Consider the following 26350-nt stretch of genomic DNA (forward strand, 5'->3'; position numbering starts at 1 on the left):
CAGATTTAACATACTTAAGTCCTCAGAAATACTAGAAAAAGGCCCATCAACTAGTCTACATGGAAGACATTTTACTTTACTTTGTATTTCTTTCTTTTTGGGGGGCAGGGAGAGGGGAGTTTCAAAGGATCCACCTGCCTCTACTGTGATTAAAGCCATGCACCACCACCACCCGACTTAGTTTGTATTTTTATAAAAAATTGTTTTGAAGACCAAAGGCTAAGAGAACCAAGTCTTTGTTGTATTATTATTATTACTATTTTTTTTTTTTTGTGGCACTCAGGATAGAACCCAGGATTTCAGCTTGTTAAACACATGTCCTACCAGAGCTATACCTTTAGCTACAAAAAAACAATTATTAGAAATACTGTCACGAGCCAGACACCAAGCAAGGGAATTTCACCAATAATTTAATCTGCATAGCAATCATGGGAGATAGGCATCTCAGCTCCACTTGACAGCTGAGTAAGGTTCCTCTATTTAAACGAATTGTCAGGTGCCCTAGGTTCCAGCAATGTCCAGGTTTCCTACTGTACCACGCCTCACCTGCTGCAGCTCCTGTGAGGCCCTCAGAGGTTTATAGGAAGGTCACTGACAGGTACAGCACCAAGTACTAAACCTCACTTTTCCTTCCCGAGGGTAAGAGACAGTCTTCCTCATTGCTAAGGCCCAAGGTTCACATTGAAGCTGCTTCGCCCTATGCCCGGCTCTTCGCCTGCGTCCTCCCAGAGCACATTTCTTCAGGGCCATGCTATCAGCTGGCTTGCTTACTGGTTTGGCATTTTGTTAGGTTATGAGCAGGGCAGCATAAACTGCACACTCTGACCTGTTCCAGCCAGCTGGCTCCTTGGTCTCTCCCCTGGATACTAAAACAAACAAGCTCTGTGCTCTGGCTTCCTAACTCAAATTGGTGGGGGTGGGGCGAAAATCCCAGCTATGTGAACGATCAGAGGAATATCTGGCAGCACATTTTTCTTTTATAGCTTTATTTTAACAAAGTAATGTCTCCAAGCATCCAGTAGCTCAGACATATTCTAAGCCTTAATGTTCAGCTTACTGCATGTACCAACTTGGTTGCGGGGTCCCTAACCCCCAATGGCTTTGTTCCAAATGGATCTCTCATGACTGTTACTGGCCCCTTTCATGAAGGAGGAAGGGGTTATTTTCTCAATAGTTTCAAGGCCTCTTCATGGTTTCCTGTTCCCTCCCTGAGGCAGAGACAGGAAGTTACCTGGACAGGGTCACAGCAAGTCAGTGACATTCAGGATTAGAACATAAAGCCTGGGATACCACTTTATCCTCCAGCACCATGATTCACAATTTGAAAATAAATAACCTAAGGACTTTTTATCTAAGAAGAAAATGAAGGGGACTTGAGGAATAAGACACATGGGACAAACCTGGTTCTTTTTTGAGTCAGATTCTACTTTTTCCACTAAAAAAAATAAAAAAATAAATAATAATAATAAAATAGTCATCTATAAAGCTAAGGGTTTCATAGGCACCGGAACTCCATAAACAAGCTTCAGAAGAGCTACTCCGGGGTGAGCCACAGGACTCTGTAACAGAAGGCACCAAACAAACTTTTGCCACTAGCCACCATCCACTGTTTTCAAAACTGCAGTGCTGATCCAACAGGATTGTTATACTGTACTCTTCTGGTATTTTTCCACTTGCTGGTCAAAGTTCCTGGATGAGAACCCTGTTTGGAAGAAACTCACTGGAGTAAGAAGGTATTTTAGCGCCAGCTCCCTGGACTCAGTGGCCAGATGAGTGTCTTTGCTAATGTGAGACAGGGGAGAGCCAGAGCCTACCCAGTCACTTTGGTTCCCTCTAGCCGGTGAGCCATTGCCTCCCTTAGGTATCACGGGAGACCCTAAGTCGATTTCCTCCCTGGTTTCTGGAGAGAGAAACTCATCTACAGGCTGTAATTGCACTGAAAATTCCAAGGGGGCAGGCAACGCAGTCGCTATCTTCTCAGAGTCACGAAAAAAGACCGGCTCATTGCGTTCTTTCCTGCAGAAGTCCGGGAACAACTGCTTCCTGGCCTGCAGAGGATGGGGGCAGAGCTTCTCAAGATCCCCAGGCCAGGGAGAGAGGTTTTCTTTCTTGTGCTTCTTTGAGTCTCTGTCAACTTTAGCCTGCTCAGCTTTTTCCTCAGGGGATTCAAATACAACCCCCCGGATTCTGGGCCTCTTTAGTCTCCGTTCCAACTGCCAAAGCACGCTTGTTTCCCTAGAGGAGGAGCACATGGATTGCTGCACAGAGTGTGGGATCAGGGGGACAGAGAGCCGGGGACTCAGGCTGTCCTGAAAGAACTCTCCACAAGGATGCTGGCGAACAATGGGCACCACCCGGCAGGGCCTCAGAGCTGCAACAAAAGCCCGAAGCTCAGAGTAAGATGAATGGTCAGAGTAAGGGATGGTGTGGATGTCGGGGTGAGGGCTTCGTATCTTCCGGCTGGTGGGGAGGATAGCAATGGTAGGGTGAGTCCGGTTCCACCGAAGCATGGCAGAATGGCAGATCTCCATACGGTCTACAGCGTGGATGCGCCCATCTTTTTCCTGGACTGTGAACACATCTGCGAGGCCCAGCAGCTGCACCACCTCCAGGCGTTGAGGACTCAACACCACCCAGGTCCGAAACTCAAGGGCTAGTTGCTCTAGCAGCACTTCCTTTCCTAGGCTGTAGAGTCCTAAATTATGTTCAGGGGGTGGGGAAGGAAGAGAAAGGAGATAATGAAGGTATTAAAGACTCCCGGTCAACCAAATGTTTAACCAAGATTCATAAAATCTATGTGCAACCCAGGAAGTGTATCAAGAAGGAAATGGATTTAAGATACATAGCAGATGCAGGGATGGAGCACACAAAATCCATTTATCCTTCAGTTCAACAAGAGAAAGCATCTACCAAGCGTGAGGCACTGTGGCAACAGGCAGATTAAGAAGGCTTAAACTCTCCAGGAGTATCATCCACCTGTAGACTCAGAAACAATGTAATGAAGGGCAGTGTCACACACAGGCAGGCATACAATGTTATAAAGGCACAGAAGTAGCTGCCAGTTGATGAAATTAGGAAAAGCTTCCCTATAGCTGAGCCAGGTCCATTTTTTTGGTAGGTGATGGGAAATTTAAATATTTCTTTGGGGGAGAAAACAACACACTTCCATTTAAAACAAACAAACAAACAAACAAACACTTGTGCTCACTTTGGCAGCACATGTACTAAAATTGGAATGATACAGAGATTAGCATGGCTTCTGAACAAGGATGACATATACATTCATGAAGCACTCCATTTAAACAACAACCAAAACCCCCTCACTTTATCTATTAAGTCATTCACAGATCAGCTCGGGCTCCTTTCCGCTGGTTCCCACAAAGAGTGCTTCTCTGGGCAGCACAGGGGGGCACTTCAGTTGAACCCAGTACTTTTCTCTTTGGCCTTTATCTTCCTGATCATTTTCCTTCACCTGTTCTCTATGTTCCCTCACTCCATCTAGTGCTTCATGTGCCCAATGCGTTTCAGTTCTCCTGGCAAGAATCTCATCTCTAACTTGCGGTTTACAACAACGCCAATAACATTCTGGGTAACACTAGAGACTCCAGCTTTGCCACTGTAACAGTTACAGGACATTCCTTTTTGACTAGAACCCAATCCCTTAATGCCAAATATCCCTCTGCCTGAACAGTCACACATATGTAGCCAAAGGAACAACTCCATGTTTTCCAAAAGGCTTAGAGACTATACAACAGGTCCATTTCCTCTTCCCTTTGTGCTTGTCATTTTGGCAAATTGATGGAAGGTGATCACTCTGGCTGAAAGGAAACTGAGCTGTATCTTAAAGGATGGATCAGGGCTAGCCAGCACGGAGAGGGTATAGTGGAAAATGTTTTAAGAGGAGCCACCTCAGTGTTACTAAAGTAAAGATGACTAGTGAGATAGGACACTGGAAAGACAAGCCAAGGTCATTTATGAGTGGGCCTTCCAAGCAGTGAGGAGGAGTTAGGACTTAATGCTGTAGATGAAGCAGGGGCTGCTCAACAGTGTGAGGTAGGAAAGTGATGAATTTGAATCATCAGAATCCTCTGATCAAAACATGACTTTATGAAAAAATATCGCAGGACTGTTAAGTGCCTGGATGAGAAGTGGGAAGCAGAAGTTCCATCTAGAAGGACAAAAGGTGTGCACACAGAAGAAATGAAGACATGGATTTTAGCAATGGCTGTGGTAACAGATACGGCAGATGGTATTTAACCATTGTTCTCCGACTTCACCGCCTCACCACTAAACCGTGAACTTAAAAAATGTTTGTTTTGCCGGGCGGTGGTGGCGCACACCTTTAATCCCAGCACTCGGGAGGCAGAGGCAGGTGGATCTCTGTGAGTTCGAGGCCAGCCTGGGCTACCAAGTGAGTTCCAGGAAAGGCGGCGCAAAACTACACAGAGAAACCCTGTCTCGAAAAACCAAAAAAAAAAAAAAAAAAAAAAGAAAAGTTTGTTTTATATCCACTCCCCTTGATTAGAATTCTAATTTACCCCTTTGAGCAAAAGGTTTTCTGCTCTCTCTATATCTTTTTCCTCCTTGGGGTCCTTCCTTAGTAAACAGGAAGCTCTTTTTTTTTTTTTTTTTTTAAAGATTTATTTATTTATTATGTATACAGAGGAGGGCGCCAGATCTCATTACAGATGGTTGTGAGCCACCATGTGGTTGCTGGGAATTGAACTCAGGACCTCTGGAAGAGCAGTCAGTGCTCTTAACCTCTGAGCCATCTCTCCAGCCCAACAGGAAGCTCTTAAAGTCAGACACCATATTTATTCAGATTTGTATTTCTACTGCCTACTGGATATGTGGCACATTACAGGACTAATTACATTTTTACAAAATTAATCAAACCCTACCACAGGCACTCTAACCAGCTGTGCTTCTCTGAGAAAATGCTGCATGTCATACTTCAAGAATGGTCAGATAGTATTTCTTCATGAATAGTTAAGTAATCCTGAGGGTAGGGGACATTTCTCAATCAGTTTGGTAGCTACCCTGGGAGGTATATAGTTTTTTTCATTCTTTTTATTTAAGGCCATTTTGAAACTCCTTTCAGAGTTGTGACATATGCTTTAAGACACTCATTTTCCTCTTTTGAGGACCTATACTTTTTGGAACAACCAAAGAAGTTATTTAGAACAAAAGCTGTTTTATTTTGGTTTTTTTTTTTTTTTTTTTTTTTTTTGGTTTTTTGAGACAGGGGTTCTCTGTGTAGCTTTGCGCCTTTCCTGGAACTCAATTTGTAGACCAGGCTGGCCTTGAATTCACAGAGATCCGCCTGCCTCTGCCTCCCAAGTGCTGGGATTAAAGGCGTGCACCACCACTGCCCGGCTTTTTCCTTTATTTTTGGTTTCATAAACTATTTTTCAAAACACAACTTCAAGAGTCCCAAAGATATTGAGTACCACTGTGGAGATACCAGGACAAGCAAACAGCTGTTTTCTCAACGCACCTATCTGAAGTAATCTCTGTATTCATTCACACAGCAAATATTTACTATCTCTCTTTCATTACGGAGGCACCGTAAGAAATAAAGAACCTTGTTATGGGAGAACCTACATTCTAGCAGAAGAAACAGTAAAAATTAAAAGGAACGAACATGGAAACTATGGAACATATATCATGAAACAATTAAGTGGAGTACTGTTCCTCTTCTACTTGAAACCACTCAACAGCTCTTTATTGAGATTAGAATCAATTCCAAGCCGCCGGCGGTGGTGGCGGTGGTGGTGGCGGTGGTGCATGCCTTTAATCCCAGCACTGAGGCAGAGGCAGGCGGAGTGAGTTCCAGGAAAGGCGCAAAGCTACACAGAGAAACCCTGTTTTGAAAAACACCCCTACCCTACCCTCCAAAAAGTCCATCCCAAAGGGCGTACTACCACTCCAGCTTTCGAGCCTGCCTGCTGTGTGTGTCACACCGGCTGCTGCTTCTCTGACACACACACAGCTTCCTCTCAGCTTTTGGGGGTTTCTTTTCCTTTTTTAAAAACTATTTATTTACTTACTTTATTTTATGCGTATGTATGTGAGCCTGAGTGTATGGCTGTGTGCCACATGCCTGCAGGAGCCCTTGGAGGTGAGAAGAAGCATTGGATACCCTGGAATTGGAATTACAGGGCAGTTGTGAGCTGCCACGTGGGTGCTGGGAATTGAACCCGGGTCCTCTGAAAGAGCAGCCAGTGCTTTTAATCAGTGAGCTGTCCCTCCAGCCCTCTTAAGGGTTTCTTTTCTTCCTTTGTTTCTTTCTCTTTTTTCTTTTCTTCCAGTCAGGGTTTCTCTGTGTAGTTCTGGCTGTCCTGGAACTCACTCCACAGACCTCAAACTCAGAGATCTGCCCGTCTCTGTTTCTCAAGTGCTGGGATTAAAGGTGTATGCCACCACTGCCTGACTATCTTAAGGAGTTATAGTTCACGTTGGTGTATGTGTACATTATCAGGTATATGTATATATAAGCTACAGCATATTTAAATATGTACCAAATACACTGGGAGGTGAAGAATACTATAAAAAATGAGTAAGCTTGGGGCTCAGGATGTAGTTCAGTTGACAGAGTGCTTGCCTAGCATGTACAAAACCCCTGGGTAATCCCAGCACCATACAAACTGGTCGTGCTAGCACATGCTTGTAATCTTAGCACTAAAAATAAACACATTTAAAAGAAGAGGGTTGAATGATACAGTACTTGCCTAACATATGTGAGACCCTAGATTTAATGCCAGAGCTGGAGGGAGGGATGAGAACGAAGATGGAAAGGCTCAATTTTATTTTTATTTTTTTGAGACAGGGTCTTTCTCACTGGAACTCACTATATAGAATAGGCTGCTTCTATTTAATCCCAGCCTCCTGAGTGCTGGGATTAAAGGTTTGGGCCACCAGGCCGGCTGGGAGGTTCAATGTTAAATAAGATTATCATAGTAGGTTTTACAAGGAAGGCAAGACCTGCAAAGACTTGAAAACAACGAGAACCTTCAAAGAATTTAGACTCACTCAGCAAGAGAAACAGGGAACCACTCACCAATCTTTACGTGATGCTGTGGGAACTGTCGAATGAGCTGGACAATCTGCCGAGTAGCTTCTTGTCGGGAAGGAAGAACCAGGGCTGGATTGCAATTGGTGTTGTCCAGATATAAAGTATGAATCTGTTTCCCCAGGATCAGGGCAGGCTCCTTCAGCATGGATGGTGTAAATCGAAAATCACCTGGAAGAACAATACAGGAGGTGGGAGCAGGGAACAAAGACCAAGGATAGGAGACCAGCCTCTCCCACCTTTAGCAACAGATGGGCACTGGTTCCTGATTTATGGAAAACTGTTTCCTGGCACTGAACTGTACCTACAATATAGCTTCTTTGTTTAAAAAAAAAAGTCTCTTCGGGTGGTGGTGGTGGTGGTGGTGGTGGTGGTGGTGGTGGTGGTGGTGGTGGTGGTGCAGCACGCCTTTAATCCCAGCACTTGGGAGGCAGAGCCAGGCGGATTTCTTTGAGTTTGAGGCTAGCCTGGTCTACAGAGTGAGATCCAGGACAGGTTTCAAAACTACACAGAGAAACCCTGTCTCGAAAAACCAAATTAAAAAAAAAAAGTCTCTATCCTTCTCTTGTGGCATTTTTTTTATTTGTTTGGTTGCTGTTTTTTGTTTTGTTTTTAAGATTTATTTATTATGTACATTGGGGTTTTGCCTGCATGTATATCTATGCAAGGATGCCAGATCCCCTGGAACTGGAGCTGCAGACAGTTGGGAACTGCCATTTGGGTGCTGGGACTTGAACCAGGGTCCTTTGGAAGAATAGCCAGTGCTCTTAAGTGCTAAGCCATCTCCCCAACCCCCTTGTTTGCTGTTTTCTGGGAGATGGGCTTTCTCTACATAGGCCTGGCTGTCCTAGAATTCACTATGTAGACCAGGCTAGCCTTGAATTTGTAGAGATCTGCCTGCCTCTGCCTCCCAGGTAATGGGATTAAAGGCGTGCACCACCACCACCACCACCACCACCACCACCACCACCACCACCACCACCATCTGGCACCACCGTCCGGCTACTTGCATATTCTTAAAAGGGTTTAGATGGTCAGTCAGTTGAAAAGGGTCACTGTGCCTATATGGGATGAAGCTTCAAGGCCTAGTCTTCTGAGTGAAGGCAGCTTCAGAAATCACACAGCTGGAAAGTGAGAGGGACTGTAGCACGAATTCCAACTGGTCTTAATAATAAACACCCAGAGTCAGATACCAGGGTGAAAGCGGAAAGATCAGAGAAGCAGACCAGGCAGGCCCGAGTTCTCTTTTTTTTTCCAGAGCTGAGGACCGAACCCAGGGCCTTGTGCTTGCTAGGCAAGCACTCTACCACTGAGCTAAATCCCCAACCCCATTTTTTTTTGTTTTTCAAGAGAGGGTTTCTCTATGTAGCTTTGGAGGTTGTCCTGGAACTCACTCTTCAGCCCAGGCTGGCCTCGAACTCACAGAAATCCGACTGGCTCTGCCTCCTGAGTGCTAGGATTAAAGGTGTGTGCCACCAATGCCCAGCCCTAGTTCTTACCTCTATGAAATCCTCAGACTGTAAAAAGGGGCAAGATCCTGTCTTCTACAAATCTTCAGATTGAATGGGGTCTGAGCTCCAGTCTCCTCCCACCTTATATTCCTCTCTCTGCCCAGCCATATCACTTCCTGTCTCCACCTCCCTAGTGCTGGGATTAAAGGTGTGAGCCACCAGTGCCTGGTTCTGTTTCTCTTTTAGACTGGATGAATATTGTGTAGCCCAGGGTGGCCTTGAACTCACAGAGATCCACCTGCCTCTGCCTCCCAGGTGCTGGGATTAAAGGTGTGTGCCACCACTGCCTGGGCCTCTATGGCTAACTAGTGGCTAACTCTGTACTTTGATTTTCAGACAAGTTTTATTTGTTAGAGCATATACAAAATATCACAAGGGACATCTTGGGGGAGGCTCACCTGTGTAGAGAATTGTTCCAAAGTATCCTTCAAAGAGAAACATGACAGAACCGGGGCAGTGATTGGCATCTATAAGGGTTACAGTCATGGTTTCTTGCCCAATTTCGTCTAGAGGCAATACATGGCTCTCACCAATCTCCAGAGCTCGGATCCACTGCTTAGACACCTGAGGAAACAGTTGGTCACCCTAGTAACCACAGACTCCTCTCCTGGACCAGGAACTAACTCCCAAGGAAAGCTGACCAAGTCCTGAAACACTCTCACGTAAGCTGTTATAGGGATTCCCAAACAATCTGTCCTTCCTCTTCTGGCTCCCCACCCTTTGTATCGATTTAAACTCAGAATCTGAAAATCTAAATAAAGATTCTCAAACTTTCTTCTCTCATAATCCCAGCAGGGGTGGGAGGCAACTGTCAGAGAAAATTCCAGGCAGGTTGCCAGGGCTCATACCAGCCATATCTTCTCAAGTAGACAAGATGAGGAGAGGTTAGATAATGTGTTTTTTACCTAGCGCAATAGATGAACTACTGGGAGTGGGCGGTGAGTGTTGGGGAATCTAAATTACGGTACTTGTACATGTTTAACAAATGCTCTAGCAATGAGCTACATTCTCAGTCTGGTGGATTCTTAAAAACAAATTGGGGAGACACTTCATGAAAAGATAGGAATAATTTGTCTAAATTTACAGCTAAAAATCTCTAGTCAGGTAGCTGGAGGCTAGTCTTATCCTGGGATCAACTCCCACATCTGCAAAAATTGCGTCTTTAAGGCGCCCACTCTGTGATCCCCAAGCTGAGACAGATCAGAAGTCCCCACCCAGATTCCTGAACTAGGTCTCAGAGGCCAAATCCAGCCCCAGTACCTGTAGGTGACGGTGCAGGAGGTGGGCAGTGATTGGGGAGCAGTAGAGGGGCCGTGCCCAAGTGCTAGACAGGCCCACCGTGTGGTCGGAGTGCATGTGGGATAAGAAGAAGAGCCGCGCGGTGCCAGCGCGGCGCAGGCTCCAAAAGTCCACAGCGATAGGCGTTTGGGGGATTACGACCCCGTGCATGGTGGCCGGGTTGGAAAGCCACCCGCGGGGGCTTCGCTGGAACAGCACTCCTGCGTGAGGCGTCCACGACAGCGTCCCGACGACATGCGGGCGCAAGGACAAGGGAAAAACAACCCAGACGTGGAAGGAGTAGACAGAGTGAGCAAAAAGAAGGTGGCCCGCGCTCGGGAGGGCGAAAGCGAAAGAGCCCAACGCGGAAGAGGCCCCGAGAGCATCACCCGGGCGCGCGGGAACCCAGGCCCATACTTTTTGACCAATTTGCGCGCGGCGGCGAGGAGGGCAGGCCCGAGTAGCCGATTTCCGATGGCCGGCCGCGGCTCCGGCACAGCGCGCTGCGCGCCTGCGCCAAGCGGGGAGCGAGTGGGGGGAAGGGCGTCCTGAGGTCGGTTTTTGCCTGCGCTCGGCGCTCGGCGCCACTAGGGCGGGGGCTCAGCGAGTGTCAGGGCGAGAGGGCGGGACTTCCGCAGGAAGCTGGCTGGGGCGTTGTGTTGTGGGATGGCCTCGGCGGCTAGTCCTGGATAGGAAGGGCTGTGCTAGGTCTGCCTCTCGCTGGTGGGGTAGCGAATGCCTCACGGGGCCTAGAGCTAGCTGAGGAGATGTGCTGGGCGGAGCGAACGGCCGGCGGGGCTCGGGTCGGCGCCTGAAGGGCCAGGGTCCGGGCTCGCTGGAGGCCCGAGGGGTGAAGTGTGCGTTCCTGCCTGGGGCCAGGCACTGCCGAGGGACACCCTCGCCTGGAGTGTTGTCGCTGACCACGTTTCCTTCACTCAGGCTCCCACCTCGGGACTAGAAGGAGCCCACGAGCTCCCCCCCACGGGTCCGTGGAAGCTGCCCCGTGACTGCTGGCGAAGATGCCATACCTTGGCTCCGAGGACGTGGTGAAGGAACTGAAGAAGGCTCTGTGTAACCCTCATATTCAGGCTGATAGGCTGCGCTACCGGAATGTCATCCAGCGAGTTATTAGGTATCACCAACCTAAGAATTCTAACCCCCGCCTCCACCTTCCCCACCCTGCCCCACTTTTAACCCTCCTCAGGGCTCCCTACCGGCCACCACTCGGAAGAAGTCCAGGAACCTTCACACATGGCAGTTGTATCTTTTGGCCCTTGAGACTGCATTTCTGCATCGTCACTTCGGTCTCCCTACCCAGCCGAGAGGTTTCCTATTCATGTCACAGGCTTCAGCAGTTCCGCCGCTGACCCCTGGTGCAATGACTGACTTAGTACAGTTCTCCATGTTTGTAAGATTCAGACCTATATATCCCTCTGCTTGCCTGGCATTTTTACCTGGATAGTTCTTCAAAGATAGGACCAAAATAGTACCAGCATTCTTCTCCCCCTCAAACCTGCTATTTTGCCCGAATTTGTGTTACAAATGTCACCAGGCATCCCACTAAGCATGATAGACAACTTTGACGGCACTGCCCTTCCCTTCAAGTGTCAGGTAGTGTGAAAAATTCTAAATATTCACTCTTCGTTATTAGTACTGTAGTGTTGGCTCAGGCCAACATTACCAAAGCTTATTTTGGTAGTTTGTTAATAAGTGACTTTGTCTCCTCACTTGTGTTAGGATTTTTCTATTATATACATTTGAACACATAACCTGTAGCTATAGCTCAAAAAACGTTAGTGTAGGGACAAAAGTCCCTTGGGATGCTTTTGAAAAAGTGCGACCTAGGGATTGATTCTGATTTTGTTAGGATGAGATAGAATCCAGGGACTGCGTTTTAAATAAACATCTTAGCTGATTCTATATAGTAGCTTGGTTCCACATTAGAAACATAATCAGTGGAATGAAGTCCAAATTCTTTATCATGTCACCCAAGGAACAAAATGAATGTTCAGTTCTTGTTCATGCCTTATGGCATGTATCGTTACCTGTGTCACATTTGCCTTGTGAGCTGGTCATTAGCTATTCTGCGAAGAGGTGTTTTCTGACCGCCACAGCAGCATGTGGACGTGGATCTTCTTGGTCTGTGTTCTGTGCATTATTCAATACTTTACACGGGAGGTTTGAAATCAGTGATGTGCTTGGCTGGCTTCCTAGTTGATATTGAATTCCTAAACATCTGAGGCTACCTCTGCTCTGTTTGGTTTTATTTTGCTCCAGACAGCCCTGGCTGTCCTGGGAACTCTGCTGACCAGGCTGGCCTCAGACTCACAGAGGGCCACCTGCCTGTGCCTTCCAAGTGCTCAGATTATAGTTGTACATCACCATGCCTGGCTTTTTATTTTTACTTTTTTAAAAAAATTGTATGTGTATGAGTGTTTTTCCTGCATATGTAAGTGCACCACGTGTATGCTTGGTGCCTATGTATGTCAGAAGGCATCAGATCCCCTGGAATTGTAGTTATGGATGGTTATGAGCTACCATGTACAAAATACTAGTTAACCATTGAGCTTCCTCTCCAGCCTGTACCTTCAAAAGATGTCCCCATGTCATACCTCTGAAATGTTAAAGTTGAATGTACCATCCCCATATCATTTCATTGGCATGTACTAAGGACTCAAGAGTGCGGAACTCATAGAGCAACAGTGGCAGGCCCATAGTAGGAAGTTTTGTGTGATGTAATAGACAAGGTATACCCAACTAGACCTCTCTGAAAGATCATAATTTAGTTAGATAACCGGAACATATATACATAAAACTCCTCTTACAGATTGGAGATTGTGTGTTTTACTTCTTTCTGCTCTGTATGTTCCTTATAGGCATATGACTCAGGGCTTGGACATGTCTGGTGTTTTCATGGAAATGGTGAAGGCCAGTGCCACTGTAGATATTGTTCAGAAAAAGTTGGTTTATCTGTATATGGGCACATATGCACCTTTGAAACCAGATTTGGCACTCTTGGCCATCAATACACTATGTAAAGACTGCTCAGACCCCAACCCAATGGTGCGAGGACTGGCACTCCGGAGCATGTGTAGCCTCAGGTGAGCACTTTACCCCCTGTCTGGTGGCTGATGAATTAGCAGATTCTTAATGAAAACAGCTTAAGCTCCCTAATACTAAGGAAAGTACTGTTCTTCCTTGAACTCAAATTTTCAGCCATTGCTTTGACCTTCTAAACTGTGTCTAATGGTTTTATTAAAAGTGGTTTCCTTTATCTTGGTAAAATAGTTCTGAGTTTCAGTTAAAGATACTTAATCAGTTATTACTATAACAATTTGTGTTGGCTCTGCAGCATTATTCCAAACAAAAAGTCCAATTATGGCTTTTTAAATTTAATAGAGGCTTTCTCCAATTTCTTGTGATCTAATAGATATACATTCAAACATGAATTATTAAATCATATTTAAACTAAACCTGTTAAATTGAAGAAGAGCTTAATTATGTCAAAGCTAGTATGTCAAGATCCGCCTGACTCTAGGATGTTTCTTAGGATGCCAGGTGTGCAGGAGTATATCCAACAGCCTGTCCTTAATGGTCTGCGGGATAAGGCTTCCTATGTCAGAAGAGTGGCAGTCCTTGGCTGTGCCAAGATGCATAATCTTCAGGGAGACTCTGAAGTGGGTAAGATCATCCGCCATGCTCAGTATGTATTTGTGTCTCTATTGTGTGTATACTTTTGGAAGAAAAAAACTGTCTTGCTTGGTAGAAAATAATAATGTGTCTCCATGACTATGCATGCCTTTCTAAATCAGATGCTTGCTTTTTTTTTTTCATCTGTTTTTGTTTTAGCTCCTCTTTTCAGCCTTTGAAAGAAATTAATTTCTTAATTTGTGTGTCCTGATACTGAAAATGATGCTGTTTGTTTTTGCCTTTGGTTTTTGTTTTTATTTCGGTTTTGTTTTTGTATTAGCAGAAACATAGCTTTGTCTGCCCAGAGCTGTTCCTCAGGTTCTATCCATATGACTCAAGTGTTTCTTGATTTGTAATCGTTGGTCTTTGTTTTAGATGGTGCTCTGGTCAATGAGTTATACAGTCTCCTGCGTGACCAGGATCCAATTGTGGTTGTGAACTGCCTGAGGTCTCTAGAGGAAATTTTGAAACAGGAAGGAGGTGTTGTCATTAATAAGCCCATTGCGCACCATCTCTTAAATAGGTTTGGATGCTCTTTTTATTATGAGATATGAATCGTGGTAAGATCTTGTTGATGAATTAAACTAAGTCTTACTTTATTATTGTGTATGATGGATGGGGCTGGTGATGTGGGTTTAAAGTATGAAGGTCAGTAGAAACTTAGAGGAAATGATTCTCTCCTTCCATTTTTATGTGGGTTCCAGTAGAGCTCAAATCATCAGGCTTACACAGCATACACTTTTACCCACTGAGCCATTTTGCCAGCCCAGACTTCAAGTTTACTGCAATTATTAATTTCCTAATATTTTATTGAGAGAAGTTCTTTTATTTGACTTACTTTTCTTAATATGTAAAGATGGTAGAAACAAGCTGTGGAGATACATTTGTTCTGTAGTACCTATTATGCCCCCAAGACTAAGCCATTTACCTTAAAATTTAGAAAATCTGGGGTCTTGGAGAGATGGCTTAGTGGTTAAAAGCTCTGACTGCTCTTCCAGATGACCCAGGTTCAATTCCCAGTACCCACATGGTGACTCACAGCTGTAGGGGGAAGTTCCTTGGTCCTGCCTAGACCCACAGTTCGGACAAATCTCTCCCACCCGAGCTCTCACAGCCACTTAAAATAATCATTCAGAGGCTTATATTAATTGCAAACTGTATGGCCTCTGGCTTGAGCTTCTTGCTAGCTAACACTTTCATCTTAAATTAACCCATTTCTATTAATCTATATGTTGCCATGTGGATGTGGTGTTACCAGTCTACTGGCATCTTATTGCTTCTTGGGCAGCAGGCTGGCATCTCCCCCAACTCTACCCTTCATCTCTACCTTCCCATCTTTAGTTTGAATGTACCACCTAACCTTATTCTGCCTCGCCATTGGCCAAACAGCTTTATTTATCAACCAGTGAGAGCAACACATATTCACAGCGTACAGAAAGACATCCCACAGCACACAACTAGCTATGACTCCAGTTTCAGAGAATCCAACACACTCTTCTGACCTCCTAGGGGACCAGGCCCACATACAGTACACTTAAATGTAGGCAAAATACTCATACACATAAAAAAAATAAATAAACCTTGGAAAAAATATAGAAAATGTGAAATTAGAGGTATAATATAGTTCAGCAGTAAAATATTTGCTAGGAATAGGTATGGTGTCGCACACTTTAATCCCAGCACTTGGGAGGCAGAGGCTGGTGGATCTCTGTGAGTTCAAGGCCAGCCTGGTCTATAAAGCAAGTTCCAGGACAACCAAGGCCACACAGAGAAACCCTGTCTGGAAAAAACAAACAAAAACAAAACAACAAAACCCCCAATACTTGCTAGCATGTATGATCCCTGGGTTCAGTCTCCAGTACTGGAAAAAAATTAATTCAGAGACTCTGGATCTGGTATATATTGATCGTATCTTTAGTTTCAGACAGGTATGCACTTGTACCATCAAGTTGTCTTGGAATTTCTTTGTAAGATTAATGTTTGATTTTTAATTGTGTGTATGTGCATGTGTGTGTGTTTGTATGTGTAGAGATAATGTGCATGTGAAAGTGGATGCCGCCAAAGGCCAGAAGGGTTGGATCCTCCTGGAGTGGGAGTTACAGGTGATTGCCAGCCACCTGATATGGTTGTTTGCTGGGATCAAACTCATATCCTGTGGACGAGTAGTACATGTTCTTACCCATTGAGCCATATCTCCAGCCCCCTTAGAATAAAAAAAAACAAAAACCTCATTGTTATTATTATCATTTGTGTGTGTGTGTTGTGTCTGTGTGTCCGTGTAAGCATGTGCCATGGCATATGTGTAGAAGTCAGAGGACAGCTTTGGGGAATCATTTCTTTCTTCTACCATGTGTGTTCTGGAGAATGAACTTAGGTAGACAGGTTTGGAAAGAAATGCCTTTCCTCATTGAGCCATCTAAACAGCCTTTGTTGTGGACTGTAAAATTTATGTTTTAAAGTGCAAAAAGAATTTGATCATGGCATAATCTATTTTAAGAATCCTCTCCCCCTTTTGTTATGATGAACAGCTATTTGGTTTATGGCAGTTGTATGGAGAATGTTCCATTTGTTATTAAAATAGTTCCTTTGTTTTCATTTTCGACAGAATGTCAAAACTGGATCAATGGGGCCAGGCGGAAGTATTGCACTTTCTGCTCCGCTACCAACCCCGAAGTGAGGAGGAGCTGTTTGATATTCTCAATTTGTTGGACAGCTATCTCAAGAGCAGCAGCACAGGTGTGGTGATGGGAGCCACCAAACTCTTCCTGATCTTGGCAAAAAGGTTCCCCCATGTACAAACTGATGTGCTTGTACGAGTCAAGGGGCCCTTGCTAGCAGCCTGTTCTTCCGAGAGCCGTGAGCTCTGTTTTGCTGCTCTCTGTCACGTCCGCCAAGTCTTGCATAGTTTGCCAGGTCACTTCAGCAGTCACTACAAAAAGTTTTTTTGCTCTTACTCGGAACCCCACTATATCAAGCTCCAGAAGGTGGAAGTGCTGTGTGAACTGGTGAATGATGAGAATGTGCAGCAGGTTCTAGAAGAGCTTCGAGGGTACTGCACGGATGTGTCTGCTGACTTTGCACAGGCTGCCATCTTTGCCATAGGTAAAGTACCTGCTGCTTTTTTTTCTTGTGACCCCAGTTCAGCCACCTAAAGAGTGTAGTCAGGGAAACCATAGAGGACAGTAGTAAATGAATCTTGTTTCAGAGACTGAGTATCATAAATTTTGGGTCAGTGATTACATGTTAGGGCAAAGAGTTGTTTTGTTTTAAATCAAGGCAGATGTTTCTCAAGGTAGACAATACAGGTAACTCAACAACAACGCTTAAAAATTTGTACTGTCTTTATGCTGTTTTCTATCCAAAATGTTTTTATGTATATCATCTTATGGTCTTGTAAGGCAGTCAAAAATAGTGTGTATTTTAAAGATTAAGAAACTTAGGTACAAAAAAGGTCACTAAGTGGCCAAAAGATCATAGAGTTTCCAAACTGAATGGCACCCAACTCTCTTGACTAAAAATCCTCTGCTTCTATTATGGGCTATATAGTGCTAAGTATAGACCAACAGAGAGTAATTCCTTAATTTTAGAGATTTTCTGCCTGCTTAGTCTGGAACCCAAAAGGCTTGAAAGAGTCAAAGGATGAAAACAGCCGACAAACAAGATTGAGAGGGCTAACACTAAGTAGAGGAGCATGAGGGACCTCATATTTGAAAGATAATAAAAATCCTTAGACTTAAAAGATTGCTGTCACATCTCTCCAGCAGTAGTATTCCTCTTCAGGTGTGTTGCATCCAGAAGGGTGCCTCAGTCAAATGTGGTATGTGCCTGTGATTCCAGCACTCAAGAGAATCACAAGTTCAAGGTCACCCTACATGATATAGCAAGAGCCTGTCTCAAACGAACAGACCACAACTGCATCCCATACTTTGTTACTGTGCTTTCAGCCTTGTGCTATGGGGAATTTTTTTTTTTCTTTTCCTTAAAGTTTCTTTAGGTCAGTTGAAAAAAATGTATTTTATTTTAACCATAGCTCACTGTGCCTCAGTGAACTTACATTCTTACTTTATTGTAATTAGTGATTTTTTTCTTTTAAAGATGTCTTTGGTTGTATTAATTATTTTTCTTGTTTCTATGACCAAAATGCCTGATGTAACACTGCTTAAGGAGAGAAGAATTTGGGCTGGAGAGATGGCTCAGAGGTTAAGAGCACCAACTGCTCTCTCTTCCAAAGGTCCTGAGTTCAATTCCAGCACCCACATGGTGGCTCACAACCATCTATAATGAGACCTGGTGCCCTCTTCTGTGTACATAATAAATAAATAAATAAATAAATAAATAAATAAATAAATATCTTTTTTTTAAAAAAAAAAAGGAGAGAAGAATTTATGTTGGCTTACTGTCTTCGGGGCTACAGTCCAACATGGCAGGAGTGTGAGGCAGCTGGTCATATTGCTTCATTCAGGAAGTAGAGAAGGATGAATGCTGGTGCTAAGTTCATGTTTCCTTTTAATTCATTCTGGGATCCCAACCCACATGACGGTGACTTCCACATTTAGGATGAGTCCCCTCTTTTCAGATAAAGCTTTGTGGAAATACTTTTACAGACATACCTATAGATGTGTTTCCATGATGATTGTAAATCCAGTCACATTGACAGAGAAGATAGACATAAACATTGTGGTCTTTTTTCTTTTTCTTTTTTTTTTTTTTTTTTTTTTTTTGGTTTTTCTAGACAGGGTTTCTCTGTGTAGCCCTCGCTGTCCTGGAACCCACTCTGTAGACCAGACTGGCCTCAAACTCAGAGAGATCCACCTGACTCTGACTCTTGAGTGCTGGGATTAAAGGTGTGCGCCGCCACCGCAAGGCTTGTTTTTCATTTTTAAACCATAGTTTAGTGTAGTCCAGACTAGCCTCTAATTTGTGATCCTCCTGCTGCAGCGTCTCGGCTGCTGGGATTACAGGTGTGCAACTTCTGTTCGCCTCTGACTAATGGGAAATGGTTTTAGAATGACATGCTAGAATTTCACCTTTCCATCCTCTGTAGGTAGCATTGCCAAGACTTACACAGACCAGTGTGTACAGATTCTAACAGAGTTGCTGGGGCTCCGACAAGAACACATCACTACGGGTAATGCCTGCTTTTCTAGAATCAGTCTTTCTTCCTTCCCTCCCTCCCTTCTTTCTCTTTCTTTCTCTCTCTCTCTCTCTCTCTCTCTCTCTCTCTCTCTCTCTCTCTCTCTCTTTCATCAAGTACCTAGCTAACAGTAGTTGTTTAAAGAATCTCTTTCTTAAATGACTTTCAATTATATAGGCTTAAACATGTCCTTGCATCATCATCTGTTGCTGTCCGAGAAGCCTGGGCTCTGTAGAGCTAACAGGGTAGACTCTTGTGGCTGTTGGAGTGACAAGGCTGCACTGTAGATAGTGAAGGTACTAGGAAGCTCTCTTTATCTGTACCCCTCTTTTTACTTCCTTCACCCAGCTTCCAAGGCTGGGCTGAAGTGAGGCAAGGAAGGCTCCTACAATGTAAAATTTAGCAAGGCCTTATTCTCAGGCTTGTATACGTGCCAGTCTCAGGTGTCATCTTAAATCTTGCATTTAGACCCCTTGCTCATTCCACCAGTCTCAGCACTGTGTTCAGTGTCTGCCAGCAACACTACCCCACATTTGCCCACAACGTTGTATTTACAAAGCACTTTGCTATTTGTTCACTTACCTTCATGTCAATTTGATAGGTGTGAAATTCATGTGTATCTTCCATTTCTCAATTAATTAATAACCACCCCTCCAAACCTGTTTTCCAGAAATACAGTTAGAAATCTAATCTGAATACATGAGTCTTCTTAAGCTTCTTTCCTGCATGGACTCTCACCCTGTGCTCTTGTGTTCCGGGCTCTATTGTAGTGGTGGTGCAGACTTTCCGAGACCTGGTTTGGTTGTGCCCTCAGTGTACGGAAGCTGTGTGTCAGGCCCTGCCCGGCTGTGAGGAGAACATTCAAGACAGTGAGGTAGAATGTAATTCTCTTTTTACTTGTAATCATAGAAGGGATTGTAGGACCCTGCCTTCTGAAATGGAGTCTGTATCTGGTTCGGTTTTGTGGTGCTGGGGATCAAACTCAGGCTAGGTAAACACTTCTACCACTGAGACAGTATCTAGCCCTGAAATGGAAGCTAATTACTGTTTAACATTCTGTGTCCAAGTAGGAACTCAGGCTTGCTTATGTCTCTTTGGGACATAAATAACCCAAAAATTATAAAAAGACTTATCTATAGTTTCAGTGATAAATTCTTTGATACCATTGTCCTCTTGAATAATTATGAGTCAGAGATTTACACCATGGAATATTTTTGTTGGTGGTAGGTTTTTTTGTTTGTTAATTTTTGAGACAGGGTCTTACTATATAGCCCTGGCTGGTGTGGTACTCGGTATATGGACTAGACTGCCCTGCCTCTGCCTCCTGAGTGCTAGGATGAAAGATGAGCTCCACTATGTCTGGCCTGTGTGGTATTGTTTGTTTGTGGGATTTTTACAGAAATTTGTTTTCTTCCTCCCCAGAGAGTCTGCTGAGTTAAATATGTAGGAGTGGGGAGACCTAGACAGATGGGCTTTTTTTTTTTTTTTTTTTTTGGGTTTTTCGAGACAGGGTTTCTCTGTGTAGCTTTGCGCCTTTCCTGGAGCTCACTTGGTAGCCCAGGCTGGCCTCGAACTCACAGAGATCCGCCTGGCTCTGCCTCCCGAGTGCTGGGATTAAAGGCGTGCGCCACCAACGCCCGGCTACAGATGGGCTTTTAAGAGACATCACAGATGATTCTGGTATATATTCTAAGTTCATAATCACTTTCATACAAAGATTTCAAGAAATTCTGTCAGTAGTTTTTTGAAACATGAAACCTCACTTTTGATTCCAGCACTTGGGAGCAGAAGCTAGTGGATCTCTGTGAATTTGAGATCAGCTTGGTCTACATTCTGAGTCCACAACAGTCAGAGCTACATAGTTGAAAAAACAAGCAAAAAAAGAAACACTAAACCTTAAATTGGGCCAGGCAGTGGTGGCCCACTCCTTTAATTCCATCACTGGGGAGGCAGAGCCAGGTGGATCTCTGTGAGTTCGAGGCCAGCCTGGGCTACAGAGTGAGTTCCAGGACAGGCACAAAGCTACAGAGAAACCCTGTCTCGAAAAACAAAACAAAAAACAACCCTTAAATTGGGCAAAAGGCCCAAACTGAGAAAGCTTTATTTATTGCTTAATCAGCATAGGCTAATAAAAGTTTTGAGTCTCCCTTTATGCATGATAGCATTTTTTCTTTGTTTCTCTCTCTCTCTTTGCCTCTTTTTGATAATGTCTCCCAGAGCCCAGAATAGTGTCTTACAAAGCCCAGGCTGTCATTAAACTCACTGTGTAGCTGACTTTGACGTTGAACTCTAATCCTCTTGCCTCCATCAGCTGAGTGAGGGGTTATAGATGTGATCCTCACACCCAATAGGGCTTCCCTGTGTAGCCGTGGCTGTCCTGGAACTGGATCTGTAGACCAGGCTATCTTCAAGCTCAGAGATCCGCCTGCCTCTGCCTCTTGAGTGCTGGGATTAAAGGTGTGGGCATCAAACTCAGGTCTTATGCCTGCTAAATTGGCATTTTGCCAACTGCACTGCATCATGTGCATTACCCACAAAGCTCATGTGCATTAGAATTTCATTCTTGTTTATTTTAGAGAAGCAGTGGAGCAGGACAGCAAGTTAGTACCAGTGAAAGGGTATCGTGTATCTGCTGGCACTAGGGAAAAAGCAAAGCCTGTGACTGTGCTGTTTCCTCTGTTTGGGCAACCACATAGTAAGCATTTATTATTTTCCCATTCCTAGGGGAAACAGGCACTTATTTGGTTACTTGGGGTCCATGGAGAAAAAATATCCAATGCTCCTTATGTGTTGGAGGACTTTGTAGAAAACGTGAAGTCAGAGACATTTCCTGCTGTTAAGATGGAGCTGCTGACTGCACTAATGCGCCTCTTCCTTTCGCGCCCTGCGGAGTGCCAGGACATGCTGGGACGTCTGTTGCATTACTGCATAGGTAGGTTTCCCAGAGCATAGTACTTGCTGAGACTCATGCTAAGAGTCCTCACAGCTTTCATTGTCTGGTACGTCATGTGTGGGACTTGGGAAGGAAATGACACTTTCTAAAAGATCTTGCCTTCTTCATTTGTTTCTCCTCTTATGCTTGGCACAAAGGTTGGAGGAGAGTAGGGTGTGTGCTTGTTTGTTTAACTCGATCCATTGTTTTCTCTCAGAGGAAGAAAAGGATATGGCTGTACGAGACCGAGGTCTCTTCTACTATCGCCTCCTGTTAGTTGGCATTGAAAAAGTTGAGCAGATCCTGTGTAGTCCTAAATCCGACCCTTCTCTTGGACTTTTGGAGGATCAACCAGAACGACCTGTGAATAGCTGGGCTTCAGATTTCAATACACTGGTGCCAGTGTATGGCAAAGCCCACTGGGCAACTATCTCTAAATGCCAGAAGGTAGAGCGTCATCGTCTTGAGCTACCTCCCAATGCATCCTTGGCCAAACCAGGTAAAAATAGTGTTTACCTTACATCTCGTCGTGGTAAAGCTTTTCACCACCCCTTGTGGTAACTGGTGGAAAGTAAAATACTGTAGCTAAATTTCATACTGTTGTCTGAATTTGAGTCCTTTGTGGGCATAAGGGGAGTTCATCCTTGGTTATTTAAGCCATTTATCTGAAGACAGAAGTCATATAAATGTGTTTTGCTTTTGATGTTTATGAGATACAACATGGCCTTGAGCTGGCTGTGTACACAAGGCTACCTTTGTAGCCTTGATCCTCCTACTTTGATCCCCCAACCCAAGTACTAGGAGTATAAGTGAGTAGGTACCACCATGTCTGGCAACACATTGGGTATTTTGGAATGTAAAGTAAAAATGCTGATTAAGAGCATCTCTTATAAAAGCTTTCTGACTCTTTTAGGTCACTTGATTTCTGAAGAGAACAAGCAAGGAATACAAGAATCTCTTGATCCTGAAGCTCTCATGCTGGTCCCCAATCTCCAGCTTACTGCTGAGTATTTTGAGAAAACATGGCTTAACCTCAAAATTACTCATCAACAGGTGTTTCCTTGGCAGGGAGAAGTCCAGCCCGACACTCTCCAAATGGCTCTAAAAGTAGTGAACATTCAGACCATCGCAATGAGCAAGGCTGGGGCACAGCCCTGGAAAGCCTACCTCAGCGCTCAGGATGATACTGGTTGTCTCTTCTTAACTGAGTTACTGTTGAAGCCCGAGAACTCAGAAATGCAAGTCTCTGTGAAAGAGAGTGAGGCAAGGACTGAAGCGCTGCATGGTTTTGTTTCTGTGTTAGAAACTGTGATCGGAACAGTTGGAGACATAAAATCCTAAGAGCCCTGCTGCGTGCCTTGCAGTGAGGTGAACAGCTTTCAGAGTTCCTCCATTTGCTAATAGAGCTGCTTCTGAGTCCAGATGCAAAGAGATCAGATGCAAAGAGAACGGGCAGTCTAGGAATCATGGCTTTTGTGTTTACCCAAAGGCTCCTCCCTTGTTCCCTTCCAGCCTGTCAGGGATTGAGCCCATTTTTAAGGAGAAGGTTACACACAGTAGTATTGATAAGGGGTAAAGGTGGGACGAGGATAGGATGGGGATTTTTCTCTGATCATTTTAGGGGTTGTATTTATTAAATATACCTGGCGCCTGTGGAAATGGGTAGCTGTCATCATTTTTGAGGGTGTTTGTTTCTTCAGTAGACTGTTCTTGTATTTTTAGGCATGCTTTTTAGGTTAGGATCCAAAAACCCTTACTGTGGCATCTAAAGTACCTCTTCAGTGTCGTGGCTCACCACTCCTGACACCCTCTGTTCTGACAGGGTGGTTTACAGAGAAGAAAACAAAAAGCTGGTTTATTGCGGTGCTCTGAGTGCTCTTGCATCCCGGCCCTTAACATCTTCTTCTTCCCTAGAGCAGTTGCCTGCTCGCATGTCTCGGCACATAGTGTATCTTTCTTAGTCCTGAGCCCTTTCAGATGTTTTCTGTGACACTCATTGCCTTCACTATTCAAGCTGTCAAAGCTGCCATGCAGGAACTGAGGATGTAGCTCAGTTGCAGAGTACTGGATTAGCATGCACAGACCCCAAGTTCATAAAACGGAGTATAGTGGTACACCGCTGTAATCCCAGTGCTCGGGGTGGAAGCAGGATGATTAGAAGTGCAAGGTCAGTGTCAGCTACAGTAGCATGTGTGAGGCCAGTGTGGGACACATGAGACACTCGAGAGAGAGAGCCCTGGTGAGATAGACGGCTGAGCAGGGAAGGTGCTTGCTGCCAAGCTTGCGAAACCGAGTTCAATCCCTGACCTACAGTGTTGAAGGAAAGAACCAATTCTCTGATGTCCATCCACACGTATGCTGTGTGGACAGTATGCTCCACTACATTCAATAAATACATTTTTAAAAACTAAATTAATTTTTTTTTAATGATCTGGCATGATGACTTAGTGCATAAAGCACCTATGATGACCTCAGATCAATCCCTAGGACCCATGTGATAGGAGAGAACTGGCTCCCAGAGATTGTTGTCTGACCGCCATTCATACACAGTCCTGTGTGTGTGCCCCTCCCCCCAAATAACTATTAACTATTAAAGGTGTTCTTAAGTCGGTATCCATACTTCTAGCAGCTCTATTGCCATTGTTTTCTTATTGTTTGTGCTCAGTTTTTGTTTTACTTATGCTCGACTGTATTTTATACAGTGATATCACTAATGCTATAGATGTAATAGAATAACAGCAAGCTGTCTTAAGACCAAATTATCCAGAAACTGGAAAATGAAACATCAGTTAATCCCAGTGTGTTGGGATGGGGAAACAGACAGATATTTAGAGTACAGAGCTGAGACATTAGCCTCAGAATTGGCTTTATAAGTGATTTGGTAGTCAGAATGAAGGGAAGCATTCCTTTGTCATCAGATTTTTTTTTACTACATTTATTTTGTGTGTGTGTGTGTGTGTGTGTGTGTGTGTGTGTGTGTGTGTGTGTGTAAATGTGCCATGGTGCATGTGTGGTGGTCAGAGGACAATTTGCCCTGTGGGTTCTGGGTAACTTCAAGTTTTGTAGTAATCCCCTTTGACTGCTCAGCCATCTCTCCAGCCCTGTCATCAGATTTTAGTTTGTAAAAGAAATGTACGTTTAATTCCATGGGTGACATGAAGTGATATATACAGGATCTTATAGGAAGTTAGTAAGGCGTTCCATATGACAGATTTTCACTATGAAATCAGAGAACAACAAACTGAGCTTAAGGCACATCTTTGAGGGCTTATGGGAGCATTTCATCAACTAGCTTAGTTCAAGAATTCCTATCTAGATAAATAAATTGCATGATGGGCTTTGTTTTTGTGTTTTTTGAGACAGGGTCTTAATGTATAGCCCTGGCTACCTTGCCACTTTTTATGTAGACCGTTCTGGCCTCTAACTCAACAGAGATCCTTCTGCCTCTGCCTCCTTAGTGCTGAGATTAAAGGCTCATGCCATCATACCTGGTTAAATTATTTTAACAGATAATTTTTCAGTCATGATTTCTCTCAACTAGGTTCTTCGTAGAGGGAGTGGTAGGTAGTAGTGAATTGTTTAATAAGAAAGAGCCTATTTTGGGGAGTCTTCCCAGCTGAATAATTCTAAGGGCACTGAAGGTCTTGTTCCTTTATGTCTACAATACATTCACCATAATATTTCATCGTGAATGTTTGTTGAATGAATAACTATAAGTAACTAGACAATGGTATTCTCAAACTACTTATTTTGTGCATGTGTATGTGGGTGTAGGAGTGCCAGAGTGTGTGTTTAGAAGTCAATACAACTTTTTTTCTCTTTCCATTGTGTGGGTAATAGGAATTGAACTCAGTACATCAGGCTTGGCATCAAGCAGCTTTACTCACTGGACCATCTTATTGGCCCCAAGACTAATCTGAGATTGATGTTTGAAGTATGTTTTATTATATTCTATTACTTATACAGAAAGTAATGGAATTCTATCTAGGCCAGGATTTTTTTCTTTTCTTTTCTTTTTTTTAAATTTGGGTTTATTTTGTTTTGTTTTTTTCAGACTGGGTCTCACTATGTCACTATATAGACCAGGCTGGCCTTGAACTCAGAGATGTGCTGCCTGCCTCTGCCTTCGGAGTGCTGGGATTAAGGTATGTGCCACCACTCCTGGTAGACCAGGATTTCTTAAAAGTGGCAATACCAATTTTTGGGAGAGGTGATAGCTAATCTTGGTTGTCAACTTGACACACCTGGAAAAAGGGAATCTCAATTGAAGAATTGCCTCTGTCAGATTAGCTTGTGGGATTTCTGTGGGATATAGAAGGGCTCAGCCCACTATGGGCAGTGCCATCCCTAGGCAAATAGGCCTGAACTGTATAAGAAAGGTCGCTGAACAAGCTAGGGAAATGTAACACGAATCTTAAAAGGTCTTATTAATTAAAAAAAAAAAAAAAACAGTACAAAAACCCGGAGCCCGGAGCTGGATATTGGGGTGAAAGCTGAAAGATCAGAAAAACAGAACAAGCCACAGCTAACCTCACCTCTCTAACTCCTCAGCTGATCCTGTCTCCATAAATCCTCAGACTGAAAGCCTGAGTCCTCACCCCTGAGGGTCTCAGTTGAACTGCTGCTTAGTTCCTGTCTCCTCATGCCTTATATACTGTTCTTCACCCAGCCATGTCACTTCCTGGGTTTAAAGGCATGTGTCCTTTCCAAGCAAAGACATGAGATCTCAAGTG

The 26350-nt window shown here is 44.1% G+C and overlaps 2 protein-coding genes and 1 non-coding gene across 5 annotated transcripts; 2 read left to right on the plus strand and 1 right to left on the minus strand.

Moving 5' to 3' along the window:
- Window positions 1–969: 969 nt before the first annotated feature.
- On the minus strand, window positions 970–10032 carry Dclre1b (DNA cross-link repair 1B). Its single transcript, XM_006980802.4, has 4 exons — window positions 9844–10032; window positions 8982–9147; window positions 7061–7243; window positions 970–2695 (listed from the first exon to the last, which is right to left on the minus strand). Exons 1-4 carry the CDS (start codon window positions 10030–10032, stop codon window positions 1644–1646), a joined length of 1590 nt encoding a protein of 529 aa, XP_006980864.3. The 3' UTR covers window positions 970–1643.
- Window positions 3201–3304, plus strand: LOC121830592 (U6 spliceosomal RNA). The gene has a single exon (XR_006073808.1). It is a non-coding gene; the product is annotated as a U6 spliceosomal RNA (small nuclear RNA).
- Ap4b1 (adaptor related protein complex 4 subunit beta 1) lies at window positions 10033–25442 on the plus strand. 3 transcript variants are annotated; one of them, XM_015999220.3, is made up of 11 exons: window positions 10033–10170; window positions 10801–10993; window positions 12738–12962; window positions 13412–13542; window positions 13927–14074; window positions 16157–16653; window positions 18596–18679; window positions 19456–19559; window positions 21410–21617; window positions 21835–22116; window positions 22531–25442. In XM_015999220.3, the coding sequence occupies exons 2-11, from the start codon at window positions 10881–10883 to the stop codon at window positions 22956–22958; spliced, it is 2220 nt and encodes a 739-aa protein (XP_015854706.1). In that variant the 5' UTR covers window positions 10033–10170; window positions 10801–10880; the 3' UTR covers window positions 22959–25442. The 3 variants fall into 3 exon arrangements, with proteins under 3 accessions (XP_015854706.1, XP_076430865.1, XP_042135563.1); XM_076574750.1 differs by lacking the exon at window positions 10033–10170 and adding an exon at window positions 10384–10414; XM_042279629.2 differs by lacking the exon at window positions 10033–10170 and adding an exon at window positions 10471–10569.
- The last annotated feature ends 908 nt before the right edge of the window (window positions 25443–26350 follow it).

This window comes from Peromyscus maniculatus, chromosome 6 (genome assembly GCF_049852395.1).
Source record: "Peromyscus maniculatus bairdii isolate BWxNUB_F1_BW_parent chromosome 6, HU_Pman_BW_mat_3.1, whole genome shotgun sequence".
Taxonomy (NCBI): Eukaryota; Metazoa; Chordata; class Mammalia; order Rodentia; family Cricetidae; genus Peromyscus; species Peromyscus maniculatus.

Bases quoted from the DNA above. Each gene is read 5' to 3' on its own strand.
- Dclre1b (XM_006980802.4), bottom strand. From the start codon at position 10,032: ATGCACGGGGTCGTAATCCCCCAAACGCCTATCGCTGTGGACTTTTGG. The intron at 9,148-9,843 runs GTACTGGGGCTG...CTGTTTCCTCAG, and splicing joins TCCTGCACCGTCACCTACAG to GTGTCTAAGCAGTGGATCCG. The intron at 2,696-7,060 runs GTGAGTGGTTCC...AACATAATTTAG, and splicing joins ACAGCATCACGTAAAGATTG to GACTCTACAGCCTAGGAAAG.
- Ap4b1 (XM_015999220.3), top strand. From the start codon at position 10,881: ATGCCATACCTTGGCTCCGAGGACGTGGTGAAGGAACTGAAGAAGGCT. The intron at 10,994-12,737 runs GTATCACCAACC...TGTTCCTTATAG, and splicing joins GTCATCCAGCGAGTTATTAG to GCATATGACTCAGGGCTTGG. The intron at 21,618-21,834 runs GTAGGTTTCCCA...GTTTTCTCTCAG, and splicing joins TCTGTTGCATTACTGCATAG to AGGAAGAAAAGGATATGGCT.